The sequence below is a fragment of the Corvus moneduloides genome, chromosome 16, assembly GCF_009650955.1.
Source record: "Corvus moneduloides isolate bCorMon1 chromosome 16, bCorMon1.pri, whole genome shotgun sequence".
NCBI lineage: Eukaryota > Metazoa > Chordata > Aves > Passeriformes > Corvidae > Corvus > Corvus moneduloides.
Window position 1 is genome coordinate 6654385 of NC_045491.1, and position 24717 is coordinate 6679101.

The 24717-nt window shown below is 45.5% G+C and overlaps 1 protein-coding gene across 7 annotated transcripts in view; it reads left to right on the forward strand.

Annotated features, from left to right (window-relative positions):
* The window catches only part of SDK1 (sidekick cell adhesion molecule 1), a 388222-nt gene that overhangs the window by 340077 nt on the left and 23428 nt on the right, over positions 1-24717 (forward strand). For all 7 annotated transcript variants that reach the window (XM_032125651.1, XM_032125653.1, XM_032125655.1 and 4 more), the window contains 5 exons: positions 14558-14673; positions 16339-16525; positions 17260-17397; positions 20454-20615; positions 21669-21794. In XM_032125651.1, the coding sequence (XP_031981542.1) occupies positions 14558-14673; positions 16339-16525; positions 17260-17397; positions 20454-20615; positions 21669-21794 (729 nt within the window). The remainder of the gene's footprint in view (positions 1-14557; positions 14674-16338; positions 16526-17259; positions 17398-20453; positions 20616-21668; positions 21795-24717) is intronic.

A 24717-nucleotide genomic window follows, 5' to 3' on the forward strand; every position in this document is an offset into this window, starting at 1 on the left:
AGAAAATATTTTTGGAGTTGCAGGAGGATGACTGTTCATACCAAATTAGCTTGAGGGAAAAATTGACTCAAGCTAAAGAAGTGAAAAGTGGAGCACAGGAAAGCCACAAGGGAAAAGAAACAAAACTACAAAACAAAGGAGACTTGGAAAGCTGGTTCTTTTATTTTATAACTCTCTGTGTAGAGACACTGCCTGGCAGCACACCTGGCTTTAGTTTTGCGCTCTTGAAGTGAGGAGACACCGTGCCTGGTTTGATGCTGGCTTTGGAGGCAGGTGTCGGCTGCTCCCAGGAACGTGCAGACTCTGTCACTGCAACCAGCCCTGCAGAAGCTGAGGGTCAGTGGCACTGTTCAAGCCTTTGCTTACTCTGGATCTGGTGCCTGAGTCCTGAGATCTGGTGCCTGAGATCATTTTAAAATTTCCCCACGGGAAGGCTGGAGGTGGAAATCAGGACAGAAGAGTTGACTTGAGAAACGGGTGGTTTGTCAGAGCCCAGATAACCCCCAGCCAGTCTGTCCCCTCAGAAACTCCAGCTGGGAAGGGCAGGACTGGAATAGCTGATGCCTTCCTCCAGCCCTGCCAGCAGGGCCATGTTTATGGTGATCCCAGCTGGAGAGAGGCTGGCACTGAAATCCTTGTTAGTTATGGTCTCAATTTCTGCAGCAGCAGTGTTTGAAGCTCAGAACAAGGGGAAGCAGCTCGACCCTCCCGTTGCTCAGCCCAGCAACAGAGCTGATTGCACTTTGTTCCCGTGTCTCAGGGCTGTGGGATGGAGGAGTTATCAAAGCCAGCACTAACTCGTTTTATTATTAGTCATTAAATATTCTGTTGCTCAAAACTAAGCAAAGCACATTTTTTAAGAAACTCTACTGTGCATTTTTTTAAACTCTGCTTAACCTTTTCATTTCATATATGGTGCAATATTCACCCTCTTTCTTTGAAAACATCATAAATTAATCAGAGCAGCGTGGCCCTGGAGCGACAGCTGGCAATATTTACATTTTTTTCTAGTTTGCTGTTGCTCCAGCTTACTTCTGCAACTGCAGCGAAGATAGTCCCAGGTGGAGCCAACTGTATCTGGCTTCAAAATACATTTTTGTTTCAGAGCTAAGTATCTCCCTGCTGCAAATGGAGCCAGCACATGACTTATACACATGTACACAGCACGGGAAATCAGCTGGGGAAAACAAGGAAATGCTGTTATATCGTGTCTTTTAATCCCACAGTCCAGATCTTCCTATCATAACTCAGAGAACAGGGCAACAGGAGGAGACAAACTTGAGAGGACACTGAGATAATTGCACAATCCCTGAGTGTCTGAAGGAAGGGGGGCTGGAATTAGATGAGCTTCAAGATCCCTTCCAACTCAAACCATTCCATCATGCTGTGATATCCAGGAGACCTTTTCCAGGCAGGACTGGTGTCTGAAGTTGCAGTGTGTGACTTGGCTGTTGTTTTAGAGTTCCCAGATTTACCTCTGGAAAGGGACCATCCAGGTTCACGCAGCAGAAATGATGAATGTAGGATCTTCCTGCCGATTTTCACTCTTGTTGTGTGAAGTTATTACACTTTGTTATATAACTGCCTCTTCTCCCACCAGAACTGGCTGTGATTTATACTGTGAGTGAAGTGATTGGAGATGGTATTGCAATTTAAGTTTTAAATTGATTTGTGACACCTTTGAGTTAAAGTGTGCTGTGGAAATACAAGGTTTTTGTTGTTATTGTTTGCTCGATGTTCTTACCCATGGTAAAGGCAGTTAAGCAGCAAGCTGGAAAAAAATGGCTCTGCTCAGCTCCAGCAATGGAGCACCCAGGTTAAAAAGAGAGAAAAGCTTCCCAATAAACAACAGGTGCTGACACAGGCGCAGTACTGGGCACAAAGTGAGTGAAGATGGCCAGTTCCTGGCCTCAAGCTCTCAGGTAACTCATGTCTCAGTGCTGTTAAACGGGGCCTCGCTCTGCCCTAAGTATTGCAGTAATTCTGGGAGGGGGGAGAACATTCCTCTCTGGGTCGTAAAAAAGGATATACAGCCTTTGTGCCTTTGGGGAACTATGCTGGGCTTAGGCCAGCTCAGTCAAAACACCCATTTCTGTTGGGTGTTCGTGTTGCTGATGGTTGTTGTGCTGTTCAGCTTCTACTGAGTGATGCAGAAGGGAGAGTGTCTGTGATTCCTTCCTTCCCTCTTGTGCTCTCCCCTGTTAGATTTGAAGATATTCCTATGATCACACCTGGATTTTTACAATAGAAGTTCCAGTAGGTAATGGAACCACCTGAAAAACCTCGGGGGGTGTAGGGTGAAAGCCATTAAAACCAACCTTCTGCAAGTTTTGCCAATTAAATGAGCAAAATATACCCAAATGGGGAGTTTCTCTCCAGCCCTCAAGTGCTCTTGAGCTGTACTCCAGCCAACTGCCCCCTTGGGCAGCCTGAGCAGGTCTTCCCTGCCCCTGAATGACGGGCAGGTGGGAATTTTGGGAGAGAACAATGGCCCAGACATGAGTAAAAGGCCTCCGTATCCCAACTTGCCTGGTGAACGGGAAAGCTGGATGCCAGTGGTTTGGATCTTTTGGATTTTTTTGATGGTGGTTTTTTATTTTATTCTACAGGTGGAGGAAATGCTTTTCCTTGTTAGAGTAGCCCATAAAATCAAAGGCTCCATTTTGAGTTCTGCCTGGATATTGGCAAAAGTCACTGGTGTGGAGAGCAGTTCTTCCCCGAGATGGGAGAGTGGGCTGGGAGTCCTTGAGCTCAGCGCAGCTGGGAAGGATGTGCTGCCTGTTCAGTCTGAGCAGAGCCCGTGTCCTTCCCCCACCTGCCTCAAGCATCTGGATCCCTCTCTTCCAAGGCCCAAAAGATCCTCTAACACTGCTTTTTAGAGCTGGCTGCAGCTCTGCCCTGCTCATTAGAGAACCATGTGCATCTCCTGACAAATGACAGAAAAATTGAAAGCCACCACTTGCAGAAATTAGGAAGGGAGTCGCAGCCCCGCTGGCAAGCCCCTTTTTTGCCTTGTTAATTCATTTAACAGTTCAGCTGTCAGGGATGCTGGCTTTGATTGGGGAGGCAGTGAGTGTTCAGCGAGAGGCTGGGTACTGATATTCATCCCAGCCCGAAACGCAGCTGCTACCAGAGGTGCTGTTCTGCTCCACTGAAATTAAGACTCTGTTAGAGCAGCCACTTTATCAAGAGCATTATTCTACCAGGTTGCTGTCACTACCTGATTATGTGGGGGGCTCTGGAGTTTGGGAGACTCCACTACCTGCATTTTAATTAAACAGAAATCACAGGTTTGGGCCAGATGTGCTTCACCTAATTTGGGAAGGTGAATAAAGTAAAATATGGCAGTACAAATCCTGTGCTAACAAGCCTGCAGCCTTCAGTGCTTCTCCCATATACTGCAAAGCTGTTTTGGATGAAAAGTAAAGGAATTCATCACTTCTTCCAGCATCTGTTGCTGGAGTAGAGTGAGTGTGTGTGATGAGGAGGTGGCACAAGGGGTGAAGTGCTCCGAGAGACGACAGCCTTTAAACAGGTTGTAAATCCATTTGTGTGAAGAGGGGAGTGATGTGTGTCATTATAACTGATGGTGACATTGGTGACCTTCAGAATTCACAAGAACTGATGAGGCTGGGTTGTTGTTGTTGTTCTTTTTAATGATGATCTCTGAGAGCTGGTTCCATAGTGGGAAAGGCAAGGAGTAAAAAGAACTGGGAGACAAATCCCTTTCTTTAGAAGTCCTCCATTGAAATGCCACTTTGGTTGTACCATCATCTTTCAGAGAAGATTACTTGGCCCTCTCATGTTCTTCCAAGTGAAACTGTAGCTTGGAAAAGAGCAGAAATGGGACAGAGTGATGACTGCCTCTGACCTCTGTCTTCAACACCTGAATCTAACTCTTTGTGCAAAGCCAGCAGACACCAAAGCAAATTTCTTCCTGTTACCTGCAATTATTTTCATCTGCCCTCCTGCCTGCAGCTCCACAGGTGGTCCTGGACTTCACAAACTTTATTTTATTCACCTGTAGCTGACACAGGGAGGGAAGATCTGCTCTGCCAGTAATGTCAGGGGAAGCACTTGGAGCTGCCTGCCCATCTCCAGCATTTTAGAGGCCAGAAACAGAAACCACCTGGAAAGCTCCAAGACTAAAAATAGTGAAACAGGTTTGGGACAGAAAAGGCTACATTGAGAGAGCAAGCCATGATAAGGACAAAGAAGCCTTGTAAGGAAGCAAAGACTGAACTCCACGTACTTCACTCCCCCTTAGAAACTGCTTCCAGCACAGAGCTCTTGTCCCTTCTTACCTGGTTATCTGTGCTGGGGCTATGTCCCTTTGTCTCCGTGCTGAAGGCAGGGAAGGTTGGCAGGACAAGGCTTCTTTGCCCTTGGGTGCTTTAATCTCTTTCTTCAGGCCTCACTCATTTCTGTGTTCACTCCAGATTCCCCCCATGGAGTCACCTCCCCACCGTAGGTCGCTTTCTGGAGAAGGAGGTCCCTCAGCGCTGCCTGGGGCCCCCCTTTCTCTTACAGCACAGCAGCCTTATCTCCTCCCCTGCCCCAAACACAGCGGAGGAGATGCTGTGTGGAGTCCCCTGTGCCCCCTTGGTAACAGCCTGCGAGAGGAATGACAACATTCCAGCACACTGGAGCTGGCAGCCTCCATCCTGCCGTGGCCCCGTGGCTGTTTTCTCCTATCTGCGTGGGACACGTGGGCTGGCTGTGCCTGTGCAGATACAGAGCACGTTGCTGCTGGCACAGCTGCAAGAGCTGGGTGGGCAGTGCCATCCCAGATGCCACTGGAGGAGGGAAGAGAAGGATTATCATGGCCATTTCACATTGCAGTAGTCTAAAACCTGTCAGCCTAGGGGAGAGTATCTTCTCTCGAGAAACAAAAGGGGATGGAGGGAAGCTATTGGGAAATAGAATGGTAAATAAATTACTGGTTTCATTTGCTCAAACTTTAAACAAAGGGCAACTTTGGCACTTTAAAATCACCGAGCCTTTGAATTAATAGGGTATTTGCTTTTTAATTGCTGATGCCTCTGGACCATCAGTAAAAGGCTACTTTTGGGGGATGGCAGGGTGTTTGAAACTGGTTGTCTTTTTTCTCTCCCCTTTAAAGAACCTGCAGAGCTGTTCCAATGTCATGCTCAGTTCAGGACAAGCTTCACCCTGGAGTTCTGGGAATGCCTTGCTCCAGGAGTGACACTGGGTTGCCATCCTGTCCCCAGTGTCTTTCTCTCCAAGGAAGGAGAAGGTCTCCTCTGAGCTTGGAGTTAAAGATGCAAGCCATGTTCTCCAACAATGTGCTAAAAGACAGAGTAAGTCAGAGCAGAGCAAGAAAGGCAAGCTGTAGGAAGATTGAGAGAAAAAGAAGTGGTGAGACATTTTCTGTTTGGATTGGGCAAGTAAGATCTTTCCAGCTTTTCTTGGAAACCAATATGCCTGTATCCCAACAGCATCCCATTTCTGAGGGCAGGATTGGCCACTCAGCACATCCCATCAGTGTTTCTTGGTGGATTTTAAGCTTCTCCAGGTTCACTCTGTGTTCTGGGGCTCCACTAAGGGCTTGTCTGCAGCAAGTCCAATTTGGATTTGTTGTTCCCATCAATGCAGCTCCACTGGAGGTAACAGGAGTGTTGATAGCACTTGGCTGTGGGATCTAATCCCGCAGGGCTGTGGCAGGACAGTAAAAAATAACAAACTAAAGTGGGCCCACATAGAGCATTAGTCACTGCTTGTGTGCTACTGGTATTGCTGCAATGCTGGGGAGTTATCGAAATGAATTTTCTCTATAAGCCTTGGCTCCCTTTCCTACTCAAACTGGCTATTTCTTAAGGGTAGTTTTATATTCTTAATCTGTTTACAGATGATGTGAAGGTTTGCTAATTAGACTTCCAGATCTGGTATCTTAGCTCAGTGGCTGCTCTTCCAATGGCAAGGCAGAAAGTAACCGTGCCAGTGTGAGTCTGTGGAAGAAGTGTCCTTAATGTCAACATGTCAAAAAGACATCCCTGCAGCTCTCTGGAGACTGAAATCTAATGTCAAGACAGAAGGAAGCAAAGTCTGAGAGTCGCAGTGCTGTCAAAGCAAGTTATTCTACCATATAGGAGAAGGAATTTTAAGCGAATGCACTGGAAAGCAGTGTCCAGATTGAGACATAGATTTGATGGGCTTATTTGACATCTTTAATTCTCCACTGACAGTCCAGAAGCTCCCTAAAATGATTTGCAATGTTTTCATGCTGCAAGTAAAAGCCGAACGCGCGCCTCATTAACAGCTCATTAAGTTGTTAATATTGGTCATCAGCAGCCTTTGGTACAGCACAATGCTTTATGTAGTGCGGCAGCTCCTGCTTAGCTCGGGTCTAATTGCCTCTTTTTATCACGTCTCAATGTAGGAAAGATGTTTCTGTCCAAGCAAAAATATCCGCGGTTTTGATGCTCTGCCCCGGCTCGTCCCTGGCTGTGGCTGGGCTGTGCTTGCCGGGCAGCGTTTTGCTCTGATGATGAACTCACAACCCCAACCATTTGATGCTGATTTTCTGGTGCTGACTGTCGCCCGAGACGGGCAGACTCCCGTGCCCAAATTCATCATGAGGGCTCGTGGCTTTGTGCTGCAGTTGGTGGGAGGGGAAGGACAAATGAGCTGTTCTGCTGCAGTGTTCTATGGCCTGTGAAGAGCTGAGAGCAGGGACATCCCTGCACAGAGCAGAGGGCGGAGGGAGGAGAAGCCTGATCGTGTATGCAAAGCTTTACTGGACTGCCAGCACAGCTACTCCATTAAAAGCAGAGGAATTAACCTTCCTTTCAAAAAACACGAGCTATCAGTAGTAAAGTCAAATGAACCAGAAATTGCCCTGGTAAAGAAGTGGGGAAGCCCCTGGCTGATAACTCCTATTCCAGCAGCCACAGGCTGGACCTGGAGTGCTTCTGACTAAAGGGCTCTATTTGCAGCCAAATTTCTATTTTGCATAATTGTGCAGTCCTGCTCTGCTTGTTTGCAGTCATCCTGGGATATGTGAGCAAAATTTGTGCTGTAAGTATTTTCATATGGGTCTCAACTCCTGTGGCTTTGCCTCCTCTGTACAGCTTTGCTGTGAAGCCAGCTGTGGAGAAACACAGTTGGTTTTCTTCTCTGACATCTGTTTGCTGTATCTGTCATCAATCACAGAACTGGAGGCTTTTTAGGTTGCCCGTTGTAGACTTGAAACAAAAAAAAGTTGCCTTTTTTTCTTATGAAAGTATGAATTAGCAATAGTCTAAAATATTTTGGCCACAGCGGTCCAGACACTGAGATGATATGGGGGTGTAAAACCACAGTGATGATCTCAGGGATGAAAAATAAAGAAAGGAAGAGAAAACTCTCACTGAGAGTCAAGAAAATTTAAATTTAATCTCTCTCTCCCCAGGAGTGCAAGAACACAGTCTTCTGTGGGCTCCCTGGGGTTCCCTGACAGTTGCAATCTGTAAATCTTAAATTAATCCCTCGTGGGGGCCAGCTACCCAAACTGGCATTAAAGCCACAGCAAAAGGTTATTCTGGGGATAGATCCCACCTGTGCCCTTTGACTTTTTTCTGGTACAGCTTTTGACATTTGGTAGATGGCAAACCCAGTGGAGATTATTTGATGCACTCTCTTGGCTGCAGTGGAGCAGGAGGAGTTGCTGGTGCTGATTACACTTTAGTAGGTGCTGCCATTGCTGTTGGTGGATGTGAATGGGTGATTTTGTCAGCTGCCATGAACTTGTGGTATTATGATATTCAAATGTGGCATTAACAAATTATAAGAAGTGGAGCATGACTATAAATAGAGGAGGAGGAATTTTGGGTCCTGGAGAGTGTGGGGGAATAATCCGAAATCAGTAATTTTGTTCTCTAATGGGTAGACTTGTAAGAGAATGCAGGGCAGTGCTTTCCTACCCTGTACTGCTCCCACTGCACACGAGAAAGGATCAGACCAGTGCATCAAACACGCAGCAGCTCTTCAGCATCCCTTGAACAACCGTCAGCACCTCCTGGGGGTGAATCCTGCGCTCATCAGAGCTGACACTGCTCTCCTTACACAACTGGATCTGCTCTTCGACAGAGAAAACCCCAATGTGCATGGATGTAAGGGAGAGGGGGCTTCAGGAGCTATCCCTAATTTGCATGGATGTAAGAGAGAGGGGATTTTAGCTTGCAGGTTTGTGCCTGTGTGTTTGTTTGTGCATACCTAATGCTGTCAGGCTCTTGCTGTTCCTGCTCATGGCCCATCTCTGCTGACTGATGGGCTGCCTGCCTGTGTGTGATCATATCCTTGTTGACATGAAAGAAATAGAGGGAAAAGCTCATTTTATTATTCCCCCCTTCTTGTTTTAACCACCTGTATGTCCTTTGCAGAGGCAGTCTGACAGTTCTGTGAGGGCTTTACTTTTGGGCCAGGCTCTCTCACTCCCTTGATGGATAATTTCAGTATGCAATCTGATAGCCTGTTCCAGGGTTGTGTTTGCTAAGTAGAACTGTGGAATTCAGCAAAAGAAAAGTGTGTAGTTTTTGTTTGCAGGCTCTTTCACACACTGCTCTGAGAGGTTTGCCATGGTTGCAATCACAGTAACCCCTGCATCACCCAGACCACGTCTGCCCCGTGAAATTCCCAGACTGCACACGGCTCACGCACGTGGGAAATCCAAACCCACTTTAAAAGAGTAGGGACCACAGCAACAGTGTTTTCACCACCACCAGAAGAGATGGTGAGGAACAGGATGAAAATGCCTCCTCAGTTCAAAAACAGCACTGGCAGGTAACCCCCTAACTTTATGTCCATGGAAAGATACTTCATTTCTAGTCCTTGTTTCATTTCAGTTTGCAGGAATTCAGTTTGCAGGAATGTCATCTCTCCCTCCTTCCTCCCTCCACCCCCACCTCCCTCCTGTGTCTCTGCAGGTGCTGATGATACCTGTGCCAACGTTGGGAAGGTTCCCAGTGCTAAGCAAAGAAGCTGGGGATGTTACATTTGGGGATCATTTGCAGCTGCTTTAATTTATGTTTCTTCATGACTTTAATACCCTTTAAAAATTTGATGTGGCAAAACACAGCTAGTGTGCTAAATACGGTATACAGAGAGAGCCAAGTGTTTGCCTACCCAGATTAGATGGCACAGAGTAAAACAATTGCAGGTGTTCCAGACTCCCAAAGTCCTCATCCTGACAGCTGTTCTTTTTCTTCTCTTCACCTTTTCTTCTCCACTAAAATAGGTTTCTATATTTTGTCTTTCTATTCTACGTCTTTCTATTTTTGCATTTTTGCTCTCTCATCTTCAGCGTTCATGAAGGTGAGAGAGATTTTTAAGTTCTTATTGTGTTCACTTCCATTGGTACGAGAGGAAATGTTTCAGTTTCTCTTACATTGATCTATGCAACCGTGTAAATCAACACATACATCAACAACCCTTGAAAAAGGGGTATTTCCTGAGACCCATTTTGTGTCTCAGGGTGTCACAAGCCTGACAAAGTTAATACCTGGCAGAGCACTGGCTGTTGGTGCCAAATTGCTGTGCCTGAGTAAGAGGGTAGGAGCACTCAGGCCCAGCATAGCAAATGGAGTGTGTTGGAGGGGTTAAGACCCACATCCCTGGAATGTGGCTCTGCATCTCTCAGTGCCTCTGAAAAACATCTGAGTAACCACAGAAAGTGCAGCCCACGGAAAAAGCACTGACTTCCATCATGAGACAAAGCCCAGCCTAAAACAGCCAGAAATTAGTGGGAAGCGTGTTTTACATTCTAAATATAGCTTGTGCTGCTCTGTCACAGCAGAAAGCAGCTTTGCAGTAGCTGGTTTTGAAGCACAGTTGACTAATTGTTATTGAGCTAATCGGCATCACTCACACAGCATTCCTGGTGGCACCAAGGCTCTGCCGCACGGGGAAGCTCCGATCCTCTCACTGCTCTTCCCCAGACTCTGTAAGAAAATGGCCAATAAACACTGAACATTTTTCTCTCATGCCACTTTTCCTTCATGCAAGGAGTGACTGCAGACATCTGCAGATTCACCTTTTTGGTTATTCCTGGGAGGTACCATCCTCGCATTCCTTCTCTAGGCCCATATTGCAAGAAAACCCCTTGTGCTCCACCTTGCCTGTTCTGCAGATCAGTCTCACTGTTTTATCTGGTGACCTTCTGTTTGTTGGATTGTGTTTGGCTTTATAATCCACTAAACTATTGCTTATCTACACTGTAGCTTGAAGGCAGTGGCTGCAGCTGAAGAAGCAGCAATCTCCATGTCACTGCAGGGATGTAACTTCAATACAGCGAGGATGGTTTAGGTTAGACTATGATCAAAAAGAATAATATGAGAGTTATTTTATGAGTTATTGTTATATTATAGATATCCCTATTTTGTTTATTTTTATTTTTAAAATATGGGTATTATACAAACCCCTATTTTAAGAGTTGTTAAAGTAGAGAGGTGCTGGCAGAGTTTGTGTGGGAATGACAGCGCAATCTGGAAAGAAGTCAGTGATTGAGATTACATGAACATCTCACCAGCGAGCTGATCCCAGTGTGACACAGGAGGGTGATGTCTGAGCCTTCTCCAAACCCTTTCCAGCCCTATTTTCCATGCCTGTGTGTTCCAGGAATGGGTCTGTAAACTTTGGAGGCTCTAGTGTGCAAGATTTCACCATCAGCACACGCTGAACTGAGTATTGCTGTGCCTTCTCCCTTGTTGTTAATCACTAGGCAGGTAAAATTACAGCTGATAGTCAGAACATGCTGCAACCACCCCTCCATTGTAATGTGGAGACAGATTAGAGGATTTGAGGGCCTGGAACTGTGTCTTTCTTCTGTGTTTATGCAGCACATTGTGCAATGAGATTCTGGCCTCTAGGTGCTAACACCAAAATGCAAACATATTGATTACTAGGGAATAAAGGCAGGCATGTTCTCCAAGTCATGCTTTGAAGAACTGGGGGGAAACACTTGCTAGATAGAAAAGGATCAGAGGTCTTTAAAAACAGAAATTTGCTTGGGCTTGTTTGGGATCAAGCTGATGCACAGGAAATCTTCAGTCTCTTTCAGTGCATTTTTCTCCTCATTTTTGGCCTGCATGTTTATTTAAATTGGCGCGCGAGTATCAGGGAATCTTGTCCCACACTTGTCTGTGAATGTCCTGCCAATAATACTGCCACTGCAGGAACAATTAGAAAACCTGTAGAGGAGAAATCCTCTGCTCCCCAGAAACTGGAGCAGATATAAGAGCAGCGAGGAATGCTTCACAAAACCAGTTATTAAGTTTGCCCAATGAATCACAAGGATTTGTAGCCTACCTATGCCACAGAGCATCGTGGCGACTGTCACTGGGAAAAGGAATAGTAGTCCCATACTGATGGAAAGCTCTGGGTGCCACACAGCCCAGAGAACAAATATCCCAAGCGAGAAGAGCTGAGGCAAACCTTCTGCAGAGCACGGAGCTCCAGAGCAGGGAGGCCACCGGGGATTTTGAGCACCTTCTCTTTAAAGGTTAGAAGCATTTGCAAGCTCAAATTGCCTGCAGTGTGAGCAGAGCCTGCTCAGTGCAGCTGGGAAATGAGGGCAGTGGTATGTTTAAATGTGGATTTAGATGCGTAACTTTATTTATGGGCTCATTTTGACACTCTCACCACGTTTCTGGATAGATTTGTTGTCTTTACGTGATCCTGCCAGCAGCAGCCCAGCCCGTATTTGTTACTATTTGTTACTAATTACTATACAACCTGCTCAGTCGTTCTCCTTACGTTTTGGCTGAGGGAGAGTTTCAAGGAGACAATCTCAAAGGTAAATTGAAATCAGATAAGAAAAGAAATGTTAACAAATATCTGCATGAGATTCCAAGGCAGGATGCGTGCACAGAATTCGACCTCATGAGTACACAGACGATTTTTTCAGGCAAAGTGAAATGCTTTCCACCTGCCAAGAGCTGTGTTTGGACCCTCGGGGGTCTGTGTCACTCCTGCTATAGTTGATAATGTCACTAACACCTAAAGCAGTGTGAGGTATGCAGCTCTAACCTTGCTTTTTATGTATTTGAGATTTCAACAGCCATGAAAAATTCCGAGCTCAGTAATCTTGAAGTGCATTCCTAGAAGGTAAAAAGCGTTTTGAATTCACCTTTAAAATGCGCTTGCTTTTATTGGCACAGGCTATCCATATATTTAGGGAATGGTTTGGGGTTGCAAACAGGTAGAGTCTTCAGGGATGTGTTTACTTCTTTTTGAAGTATTTCACTTCACCCTTGATGGAACGTGCTGTCGGCGCAGAGCCACATCAAGCATCAGCAGCACTCTTCTGCTGTCCCTCGCTGTCAACAAGAAATCTGTGCTTAGAGGATGAGGGACACCTCAGCCTTTGAAAGTTGAACAGAGGGACAGACTCACAGGGCACAAAACCAAACAATTTGCGTCTCGTGGAGGCTCTGAGGCAGCCAAGAGAAATGTCTTTTTCCACACTTTTTTGTTCATTCCTCCCGTCAAATTTTCTGCCGCTGTGCCAGCGAAAATGCAGCTCCAGCAGCGTGTCAGTGCAGAGTTATCACTGGCAGGTTTTAACCACTGTGTTTCTTAGATGTGCTGCATGAAGGGCTTGAGGAAAAGCAGTGTTTTTCTGGCAGCAGGTTGCACACGCCATCTCCTCTGATGGTCGCGTCTCAGAAGCAGCATTTGTTCCAGGCTGGCACATGGCATCCCAAGAAAAATGCTCTTGTAGGTGCTGCTTCAGACCTGGGTGTTGAGAGCACTTTGAAGCTGTCAGCTCAGGACATACAGTGGTGTGACTCCTTAGAAAGGAAATATGCTGCTAAAGCGACCCATTTTCCTCTGTGACTGTACACACTCCTGTTTCCCTGAGCATCTCTTCGTGGCAGATCTCCGGGATGTGTTTTCAGCTTTGCTCTCTGTGATCAGTTTGGCCTCACGCTATGGTTTCTGCTGTGAAAGTCTCAAAATCTTGAGGTTTTTGGTCCCTAACAGAGCTCCCTTGAACTGAGGGCATCCAGCCAAGTAATGAGCACAGAAGGCAGGGCAACAATTAGACAAGTGCATCCTTGTGACCAAGCTGGGTTTTACTGATGGTCACTGTCACCTCATGCATTCACCATCCAGCCAAAAAGGAAACAAAAACCCCACAATAAATAAAGAGTTTTAACCGAGCCCTGGGATAAAGGCTATTTTCAATTTTACCTTTCACGTTTTAATTGTATAGCAATAATTTTGCAATAGAGTTGCCAATGGCAAACATGCAAAAGACATTAACTTTATTTATGTTTTGGATTATTAATGTGGCTGTTAAAATTCCTCCAGTTAGTTTTGATTGAATTGTTTTTTTGTGCGATTCTGTCGTTTAATGGAGCGGTAAATAAGAATTTCTGATAATGAGCCCAAGCATCTGTCACAACAACCTGGCGCTGGTTATTAACATTTCCATTAACGGCAGGGTGGGCAGTGATAATATGGAAACCACACAGTTAGAACAAAATAAATAGTTGGTGTCAGGCTGAGTGGGTGTTAATTACTTTTTTATTTTATAACTCTGGGGGGAGGGAGTATTGGTAGAAAAGTGTGACTTATGAAGGTCATTCTCTCTTAAGAAAGAAGTCTCCAGAGGAACAGCTAACCGGGGCTATCCAGTGCAAGTGGTGAATATTTTATCGCTTCTATTTATGGCCCAGAAAGGGGCAGAGAGAAAAGAGACAACTTTCTCAGGGAGTCTGGCTGAAGGCTGTGGCACCGTGAACACAGAGAAAGGAGAAGCGTAGCCTTTGCCCTGCCTTTCTCTCCCCACTTCTGGAGTTTGACCAGGACACGCTTCGGCACCTTTTCTGTGAACAGAACAGGAGCTGTTTTGTTCAAACCTGCCGGAGGCACAGACAGCAGGTCAGGAGAACAGAGCGTCCTCAGTAGCCGCTGGGGAGGAAAATCCACCTGCACCAAGTTGGATCCTGACAAAGGCAGGGATAGAGTGACCCAGGTGCACTCAAAGATTGGTTTTCTAGCACAGCACAATGCAAAGAAGAAATGCCATCAGGAGCCAAAGAGGGCCTGTGTGTGCATGTGGAGGTGTAATCAAAGTGGAGCTATCAAGTAGCAAACTAAGAGTCACTCCATCATACATAAAATATTGGTGAATTGATTAGCAGCTGACTAGGTTTGGAGGTAATTTTAGGCAATATTTTGACCCAAAATCTTGCTGCTGAGTGGGATTCGGGTTGATGGTGGTAGGGGCTGCCTTGCTCACCAGGAACAGTCGATCAGCCACCACCAAAGGTGAGACCCAAACTACCAGGAAACCAAAATTTTCCTTTCTTTTCCAGAGCTGCTGGCAGGATTGGGTTGATTCAGTGTCTAAGCCAGCCTGCGTCCCGAGGCTCAGCTGCTCCTCGCGCCTCTTGTGCCGAGACATCCCAATGACGCAGATACCCCGGGGCTGGCTCGTTGCTGACTTGTGGCATAAACAGAGTCTGCCCTGGGTCCTTCTGCAAATGGAAAACCTGGATATGAGCTAATTCTGCTTGTCACTGTTAATTCTTCTGTCCTTCTTCCTCCCTAGCACCGGCACTGGCCCCACAGAACATCCAAGTCAACTCCCTTTCCGCGAGCCAGCTGGAGCTCACCTGGGACCCCCCTCCTGCCGACAGCCAGAACGGGAACATCCAAGGCTACAAGGCAATCCTCCCATTCCTCCTGTTTCCATTTATCTTGCTTGGCATTGCTATTTACTTGTGAGAGAGCTCTACAGAGTGCAGTCGCCCTCGCCGCATAAGGCAACTTAAAACAGTGCTCAGGCTGCAGTAGGGAACAGCAGCAAGTCCCAAAAGCAAAAGAGAGAGATTGGGAGAGGGGAGGAGAGAAAAGGGGAGAGTGTGTCGTTATTTATGAAGAAGGGAGAACATGGGGAAACAGAGCATGCAGATAAGGAAGCAGCTCCGCTTATGCAGGCAACGTATCTGCTCCAAAAAGCAACACAGATACACAAGAGCTGGGGGCAAGAAATGTATTGAAGAAAATTAACTGAGCTTTCCCTCCATCAAATGTTACAAGTCTTTAGGAAGAGCAGAGCTTTCTTCCAGCTAGAAGCCTGAGCCAGGTCAAATTTTGGAAGCATTGCTTCGTTTCCTTAACTTTAACTAAATTAAATCAGAGTATTAATTGCATTCGGTTTGCAGGAGGTGAGCACGTTGCAGAGACACGCTGCTCAGCACCTCCAGCATGACAATGGACCCTCAGAGAGTGGGAATGGGCAAGTCTACAAACACTGGAGCTTGGCTTGGGTTCAGTGTCTGGCTCTGCCTCTCTCCATGAATTTAGATCCATAAGTGAAGGAAAGCCAAGCCAATGTGAATAATCTGGCATCCCTTCTTGGCAGTAACAAGCATCCTTATATATCAATCCCTGTCCTTTCCCTTTTGTACGTATATAGATGGTTTCAGCAGCTTGGCTTGGAGAGCCAAGGTGGAGTCTTGCCTTGGCTTGCTCTCTCCACTCTCTGGCTTGCTTTGGCCAGATTTGGTTGTAATGCTTGCAGGCCTGTCCAGTAAATAGGGCTGGCACCACCTGCTTGGAAACAAATTCTCCGAAGCCTAATTTTATGGCATCAGGGTAAAAATTATATAATGGAAGAAGGGGGGAAAGCACCTCAAGGAACTTTAGGGAGAATCTTTGTTACCCTCTTCAGGAGGGCATTTTCCTGGGTGTGCTTTGAACACCAGTGGTGTGGCAGTGCTGTTTGTGTGCAGTGGGGAGTTATGGACCATCAGGGTGTATCAGGATGCCAGTGCTGACAGGCAGCTTGCATTGAAGGGAGTATTTAAACGGACTTCTCCTCGCTGAATTCTGGCAGCTCATACCTGCTGTCATTAGGCCATATTCTTCAGCCTGTGCTCTATTTTTGAGTGATGTACTCAGCTACGTGGTCATTGGACTCAGGGGAATTTGCCAAAGGAAAAGATTTGGCAGGTGCTGAAAAATCTGAGTATCCCAACTAACAGAGGAGTCCAGACAAGATTGCACCATCTTCCTGGACATTTTTAGCTGTAGTCCCCAGATATCTTCTAGGTGTAGGATATACTAAAACATGTGACAAGATGAGAGGAAATGCCCTTGAGTTGCACCGGGGAGGTTCAGATTAGATATTAGGAAAAATTTCTTCACAGGAAGCACGGTCAGGCATGGGAGCAGGCTGCCCAGGGAGGTGGTAGAATCACCAAGCCTTGAAGTGTTCCAAAGGCGAGTGGATGTGGCACTTGGGAACGTGGGGGTCAATGGTCGGACTCATGATCTTAGAGGGCTCTTCCAACGTTGATAATGCTGGGATTCTTGCTGTCCCAACAGATTTATTACTGGGAGAGCGACACCCTGAATGACACGGAGAAGGTGAAGGTCCTTTTCCTCCCGGAGACAACCGTGCGGCTCAAGAACCTGACGAGCCACACGCGGTACCTGGTCTGCATCTCCGCCTTCAACGCGGCCGGGGACGGCCCCAGGAGCAGCCCTGCCCAGGGCAGGACGCACCAGGCGGGTACGGGACCTTGGCCTGCTCACCTGGGCACGGGCCAAGGGAAATAGCGGCAGGCAGGAGGGCACTGCTCTTTGGATTTACATTGTAGAGGTCTTGAAAGGGGGAAAAAAAGCATAAAACAAGTGGAGTGTGTGGAAAGGGAGTGACACAGCTGAAATGAAAGCGGAGTGGCAGAAGGATCGGTCCCTAAACTAAGCTGGTCCAGAAGGAAACACTGTGGCTGTTTCTGGTTTCTGCTGTCACACCTGGAAATCAGAAGGAACTCATCTCCAGCGCCTGGAACTTGCCATGACAGTCCTGTGAGACAATTAGCATGCTTTTTAGAATTCCTCCCTATTTTTTTTTTTTAAAGCTGGATCAGCAGCCTCCCAGTCGGGTTGAGCAGTCCCTGTGCTGGATGTGCTGGGAGTAGTCTGGCACAGGGTGAAGGCAATGCCCTTGGTGGTGGCTGTGAAGAGGAGGTGGCTCCCATAACACCCTTCTGAGGCCCCTTCCATTCCATGCCCTACCTCCTTGTTTGCTGTGGAAGTTCAGTTTTGTAGCTGACTGGCTGTATTTTTAGGACAGGCTGCGTTTCTGACTGATTACAGGACATTTGGATACAACTGACAAATCCCATTCTCAGCTTGTTTCCTTTAGATTTAGGCTGGGCAAATAAAGCAATGTTTTATAATATATATGTATATCAGATTGACTGCTGCTGCTGCAATTCAATCTGTGTGCAATCCTTTCAGCACCCAGTGCTCCCAGCTTCCTGGCCTTCTCTGAAATCACTTGCACTACACTCAACGTATCTTGGGGTGAGCCAGCAGCAGCAAATGGAGTCCTGCAGGGTTATCGAGTCGTCTACGAGCCTCTGGCTCCTGTCCAGGGTAAGAAAGACCTCTGATCATACATATTCATGGAGAAATGACACAATAGTACTGCAGGACCTTTCATCTCTGCCCAATTTCCTACTTGCTCTCTGCCATTTTCTGAGAGAAGCCTGGTGGCAAAGGGTAAATAAAACAATTCCACTTTTGCCAAAATGCTTCAGCGAGCCATAATATTGTGGGATATAGCTTTTGTCTTGTCTTCTCTCACTTTCTTGCACAAACTATAGTCTGTGTGATTTGAAAAGTCGTTTGACAGCCATCATTACCTGATCTGGGCAAAGAGGAAGCTCAGCCTGGGAGTGCCTGATTGTCTCCACGCTCTGCCTTTGAAACTGCTGAGTAGGCTCCATCCCAGAATAGTTGGCAGGCACATTTGTGTTGCTTATCACGTCATGTGTCACTTCTGTTATCACAGAGATTGCCCAGGCATCAAATGTGCTGGTCATCACTGGTAGCACCTCTGCTGTTACAGGGGAGGATAACAGGACAGAGATGTGGTTGTGCCTCTTCACACGGAGTTTTCAGGCAGCATTTTTAACCCAGCACTAGATTCCAGTTCAACCACAACAATGTGCTGGCCACAAACGCTTCATTAATTTGCCAGAGCAGCAACGGAGGAGGATTTGGCAGTTTCTCTGAAAACAAATGTAAATTCATTCCAAAGATGAATTAGAAAAGATGACATAGTTTGTGGATGGACTTACTAATATTTTTATATTGCTGGTAGATTGCCAATAGTTCAATAGGATGTCCAGCTTTGGCAGCGTGACAGCAGGGAGAGTAATTTCAGCCATTGCCAATCCATTTTAAACTCTTTTCCAAAGAAATCAGGATATCAATCACTTGCATTTGCTTCTTCTGTAAGGAATAATGATCTATATTGTCTAAATATCCATGTCTCATGCACTGAGAAAGTTAAACTCGGGATTGAAAACACCAGAATAAAAGCACTGTCAGCCTTTATGGCTGGCAGGTCAGAGCACAAAGAGCTAATACAGGAAGCATTTCTAATTCTGACCAAGAAATATGCACAGGGTATGCAGGAGGTTCAGGCTGGTTGGGCATTTCCTCCCTTTTCTTCATTCCTATGCAATGTTTAAGAATACATTTTTTTCCCCTGAAAATATGGAAGTGTCAGATCATGTTTTCTCTGCACGCATTTGACTTAACATCCTTCAGGACCTTTGTTGTCTTTTCTTCTCTTCTCCACCTCTGCTTGTGCTGCCCCTGACTCCAGCTTGTCTCTCCTTCCCCTCTGGAAGATTTCTGATGGGAGCAGGAAGGTTATGGAGGGCTCTCCCTCAGATGCAAAATTTTTGCCTAAATTTATTTTCCAGTCTTTACCCACCTTTTGCTCTTGAGCCAGCATTTTTCTTTCAGCAAACATATTTATCCTCCTGCCATGGAGAAGAATCCCTTCCTTGATGCCATCATTTTCACAGATTTACAAATATTCTAAGTTGGGAAGAACCCACATGGATTATCAAGTCCAACTCTTAAGTAAATGGCCCATATGGGGATAGAATCCACGTTCCTCCGTGTGAGCACTGCAGTGCAACAACCTACATGGACTGGACCTTCTTCTACAGCTTTTCTCCTTCATATTTTGACTTTCCACCCATCCTTGATTTTTGGCCGAGCGTCCCCCCATGGTGACACCTTCTGCCGTCCCACTCACAAGTCACCACTTACCTGCCCATTTTTCCAAGCTTTCCAGCAGCGATCAGTTCTTTAGCACAGTCTTATCCTTGTTTGACCTTTTATTGTTTAAGCTTTACACTGTTATGTTTTACACAATAATAGACAACAAAATTGCCCCAGGGCTTTTTTGAACAGTTCTTTTTTTTTTTTTTTTTCTTTTTTGGAACATAACTTGAAAATGACAAATGCCTCCTGATTTGTCTCAGAGAAATGAAATAGTTCACCTGTGGAAGGATGGAGCGCTTTTACTGCTTCCTCGTTAGCCAAGGAAAGATTCCCTGAGTTATAGATTGTATCTGGGAGAAAACTTTGAACAGAAATTGCTTGGACATTACTCTTTATTTAAGTGATTAAAACTGAAAGCATCATCTTGATTTGCATAAAATAAGCATCTGGATTGAAAACATCTTCCTTCTGCGTTTTTTGGAAATATAAACTAGCAAGCAGCTCTTTCTAGTGGGAAAAACCTTCTCCTACTTCCTATCTCCTTGGTTTGAAACATGTCATGTACATCTACAGAACCAAAAAAATGCCAGAAAGACTTTCTAGATTTGAACTTTTTATTCTGTAAAATATTTTATAAATCAAATTCTTTTCATTGACTTACTTTTAGAAAATTTCAGTGAAAAGCAGATTTTTGTTTTCAAACCACTCATTGTCCCTTGGTCCTTTATGCAGCATTGAGAACCTAAAGGTGATACTAGCTGTGAACCTGGGTGAAGGTAACAACTCTGATTTTAATTGATCCTTGTAAGAAAAATTCTGAGAGGGAGAAGAGTGAAACACAAGTCACAGCTCCAGCCTTGTTTAAGTTCCCAGTGCTTTGGTTGCATCCCCTGTTGCCGTGACATTTGCAGCCCCAAGGTCCCAGTGAGCTGCACATCCTTCACTCTCCATCCACATGGGGATGGTGGACATGGCAGGAGGAGGTGAATGGAACAAACCTGGCCCTTGTTCCTCCTCCAGACCATGTTGCAGGTTATTTGGGGAAGCAACAACAGAGAAATGCTTATTTAGGAAGCAGTGTGGAATGTGTGCTCCTCTTCGTTTACCTCCTCCTTTCTTCCCAGAATAATTAGTGAAGTTACATGGAGTCTCTTGGTAATTTCCCAGTTGTGTTGTAAGGTTTTTTTCCTTGTCAGTACCCACTTATCAAGCTTAAACTCTAATTATACTTATCAGTGCTGAAAATTGCCTATTATCACTACTTAAACTTCTGCTAATTGTAAGAAATACTTTCTTAGCAAACTGTTAGATAATTTTACTTACCATCTAGATGTAATAAGCTCCACTTGATTTCTATTTTTGCATTGAAACTCCCTCTTATTTTTTTATCTGCATGGCTGTTCCAGGGGTGAGCAAGGTGGTGACTGTGGATATTAAAGGGAACTGGCAGCGCTGGCTGAAGGTCCGGGATCTCACCAAGGGCATGACCTATTTATTCCGAGTGCAAGCCCGAACCATTGCCTATGGACCTGAACTGCAAGCCAACATCACAGCCGGGCCAGCAGAAGGTGAGGGGAGCTATAAAAGCAAATCACAAGTCACAAATCACTTCTACCAACACAGGGCACCAGCAGGGAATGGTGCACACAGGGCTTCATATGAATTTCCAAGCCAAGGAGAGGCTGAGTCACGGGACGTGATTCAGTGCATTTCACAACTGCCATGAAAAACATGTTTCCTTTTTTTTCCTGAAAGCTAGAAGTCTAATGTGAATAAACAAAACGCTGTAAATAAATCATAATGCAAACAGGCCAGCCAGGGATTTCAGAGCTGCAGCCTGACAGCGCAGTGCATTATTCTGATTGTACTGCTCTGCAGTGGGAGTCAGAACTGGAGTAGCTGCCGAAACAAGCAGAGGTTCCTGGATGCAAAACCAGAAAGAATTTACAGTTCTTCTCTCCTGACACGTTGGCTTATTCAGAGGGAGAGATCTGTGGATTTCCTGCTGTGTCAAGAGCAGCTGCAGGGCAGCGTTCCCCACTTGGTTCAGTGTCTGTACCCAGAGCTGGTTTTCTTATTTGATCAGTGACTTTGATAAACAGATAATCCAACAAGGTAAATGCCCTCCAATGATACCAAACCTGTCAGGTAAGTCACAGAGCATCAGTGCAGTGGCCACAGTTCTAGTTTTCGGTTCTTTCTCATTTCCACGGTCTAACTCTCACAGCACACCACAGACAAGTGTAGATCAGGACTCCTTTCTAGCATGGCCATGGCATCTTCCCAAACCAATGGGAAGTGGATGTCCCCATGACTCTCTCCGTGAACCTCATAGGCTGGTTTCATGCTATCCTGCATAGGGCCCCGAGCTGGACTTTGATGATCCTAGTGGGTCCCTTCCAGCTCAGGATATTCTATGAACCTATGACCTAATCCCCATTGATACATAACTGCTCATACTGGAGCTAATGAACAAATCAGGTCAGTAGCCCACAGAGATAGTTTATGTTGCATATTTGTGGACCAACACTGCAAGATAATTTTTTCCTCTCTCTCAATAGAAGCAATTCATGCTGCAATTTAATGCCACCTTCATTTGCTACTCTCTTTTCACCCCTCAGGGTCTCCTGGCTCCCCTCAGGAAATCCTGGTGACAAAATCTGCTTCTGGGCTGACGCTGCAATGGACTGAGGGAGATTCAGGCGAAAAACCGACAACTGGCTACATTATAGAGGCACGACCCTCAGGTAAGCCCTGGGGAACAAAGGGAGTTTGGTGGCATCAGTTCCCTTCCCTCAGTCCATAATGAAGTGGAGAGGTTTTCTGCCATCCCAGTAAGGTAATGGGATTTTTTTGAGAGAACGTGTTTCCAGCCAGTATTAAGCTGTTACTGGTTTATTATGTGGTTTTGCATATTTTCTCCTCTTTAGGAGTAGTCACAGAAAATTACCCCGACTACTCTGGCTTTCACTGTGCTACATCACTGGAAAATCATCCAACAGATGAACTAATATAGTTAATAATTAAAACTCATTTAAATGCTTACAGCATCTTTCATGCACAAGGACTAATGAGTATTTGCAAGCTGTATTTTGAGGACCACAGATAGAAATCTGTCTCCTTCTGCAGCAGAGCACAGCAGCTAATTACTGTTTTAATGTTAATAATAGGGCCAGGGCTTCAGCAGCACATACTCATTTCTTCCCCCATTTGTTCTGCAGGGAGGGCGTTGAGGAGGGGGGAAGGAATCCCCCATCACCAGAGTTTTTCTTGGTGCTCTCCCAGAGCTCCTTTGCTTCTGGGATTTGCATCTTAGTGAAGCTGTTCTCTGCTTTTTCCAAGTATTTCCCACTTGGCCAAGGTAATTTTAAAAGCCAGTGTGTGCTCCAGCCTGATCGCAGCTTGGTACCCCTTGCAAATTCAAAAAGCATGGATTTCCTAGGAACTAAGTCATTGAGGAAAGCCAGTGAGTGCTGCCAGGCCTCTGTGTAATCTCCCCTGATAACTTCCCTCCACTCTGACAGGGAATGTTGATAACCATTCTGCGGGTACAGTTTTCCAGCTGGTGATACATCTACCCGCTCCTTGTTTCACGTGGGCCGTGTTTGAATGTCACCAAGTCAAAAGCTTTGCTGAAGTCAGGATAGATGATGTCTGCTCTTTCTCCTCTATTGACAAGGTCTGCTACTCTGTCACAGAAGGAAATTAGACATGATTTATACTTGACATAGCCATCTTGGCTGTTGGTTCTTTCTTTCTCACTTCTAGGTGCTTACACACTGCTTGATTATATATTGATTAAATGAATGCTTATCTGTTTGATTATATAGAGGATCCTGTTTCTTGTTTTTTGTGTCTTGACTATAAGGTTGCATTTAAAACCAATGATTTTAATTACATTTAACCAGACCAGTAACAAAATTATCAAGGTCATCACTGAAGATGCAGATTTCCATACCTGCCTCTGACAGAATTTGCTCTGTAGAGAGGCTCTGCTCTGATCCTAAAATTTCTTTCTTATTTCTGTCATTTAACTTGACAACTGTTTTCACAATAAAAGCAAGGGAAATATGTACCTTCTCAAAGCACTGGGGTTTCCCAGAGTGATCAGGTTTGCTTTTAATTAGAGACATGACACTGCTGTGCTTCTGTTTCACCTACATCAGCTTTTTGAGTTCTGTCCTTATTTCTTCAAAAGTAGAAAATACTTTCTTATTTGAACAGCACTGTTAGGTAGCAAGTTAAACCAAACCTATTCATTTAAAATCACTTACCAGCTTACGTTGCCCCCAGACAGGCTTTTTGTGAGTCAGAGTATTTTAGGGGGAAACCTGCAGCCCATGTACAGATTGTTTGCAAGCTTGGAAATCCAGCTCGTGCGAGTGGTGACATTGGAAGCTCATCCACTTGACTCCCCGTTGGATGTGAACCAACATTTCACAGCTCATGGCTAAGGATGTAGGATTTGGGGCCTAGTCTTCTTGAGTAGGAAGAAAATAGTCCCTCTAAGGCAGGTCTGAGCTGCATTAACCCTGGGTCACTTCTGTTGGCCCCACTCCTCTGATCCTGGAAACGCACACAAGAGGTCTTATTCTCCCACTCTTGCAACCTGACTGTTGAGGCATTTAATTCCTCTTCAGATTATTTTAATCCTATTCATGCTGCTGTAGCGAATGAACTAGGCATTAGTATGCTGGATTCTCATCCTTCGTTCTGGTTGCAGCTGTAGGAAGCGTGAAATGTGATCCAGGAGAGGAGACAGACTAATTGGAAGATTTGCTTATTCCACCCAAGCATCGGCTTCCTCTCTGTGCTGCTTTTCTTCCTCATCTCTGCACGGAAGAGTCTGAAATCTGAATTACGAGCTTAACAAAAGCAGGGAACTAATTCCTCCTGTCAGGGCTGGTCATTCAGAGCAACTCCTGTTTTAACATCATTCTAAGAATTAGCTTTTGCATGTTGATTTATATGGGTAGTAGAGTGTGGATTGGAGCAACATTTGTTTTTAAGGAGCTGTTGTTCCAAGAGAAGAGCAGTTGACTTGTGCTCTTCACGTAAATCAAGAAAGGAAAAGATATTTCTCCTTATGAGGTCAAAAAAGGAGCGTTGAGCAGACAGATGAAAAGATTTAGCTTGTTGCCAATATTTAAATGCAATACCACTACCTTAGTGTTTCACATCTCAAGTGTCATCTATTATAGGCCTCATTACCCCAAACGTTAAATGCTGTATCATCTCATTTTCGCTGCTGTAGTTCCCTGCCAAGACGCTTCCATCAGAGTAGGAGGATGGCTTTCTGTCAGAAATGGCAAACCCTACTCCCTTTTGTCACTTCGCCTCGAATTTTTTGGAGCCCTGCTGTGTCTCCCAGGGCTCCGCTGCCCTGCTGGGTTTAGCAATGGTGGCAGCAGGCAGCTGAGACTGCTCATTTGATTTCCCTGTTTCTCTGCTGGGTTTATGGAAGGTGACCAGGCTCACTACCTCCTCTGCATTTTGAGTACACTCACAGGGATGAAGCAGGCAAACCAATACTTTTTCCAGAGTGATCTGTGCTAGAGGAAGACATTACAGAAACAGGAGAGTTTTTCTTTTCCTTCAACTTCTTTGTCCTTGGAGAAATGGATTCCAGTTTAGCTCTTTGTGCATTACAAGAAATGCAATTAAGCAGGC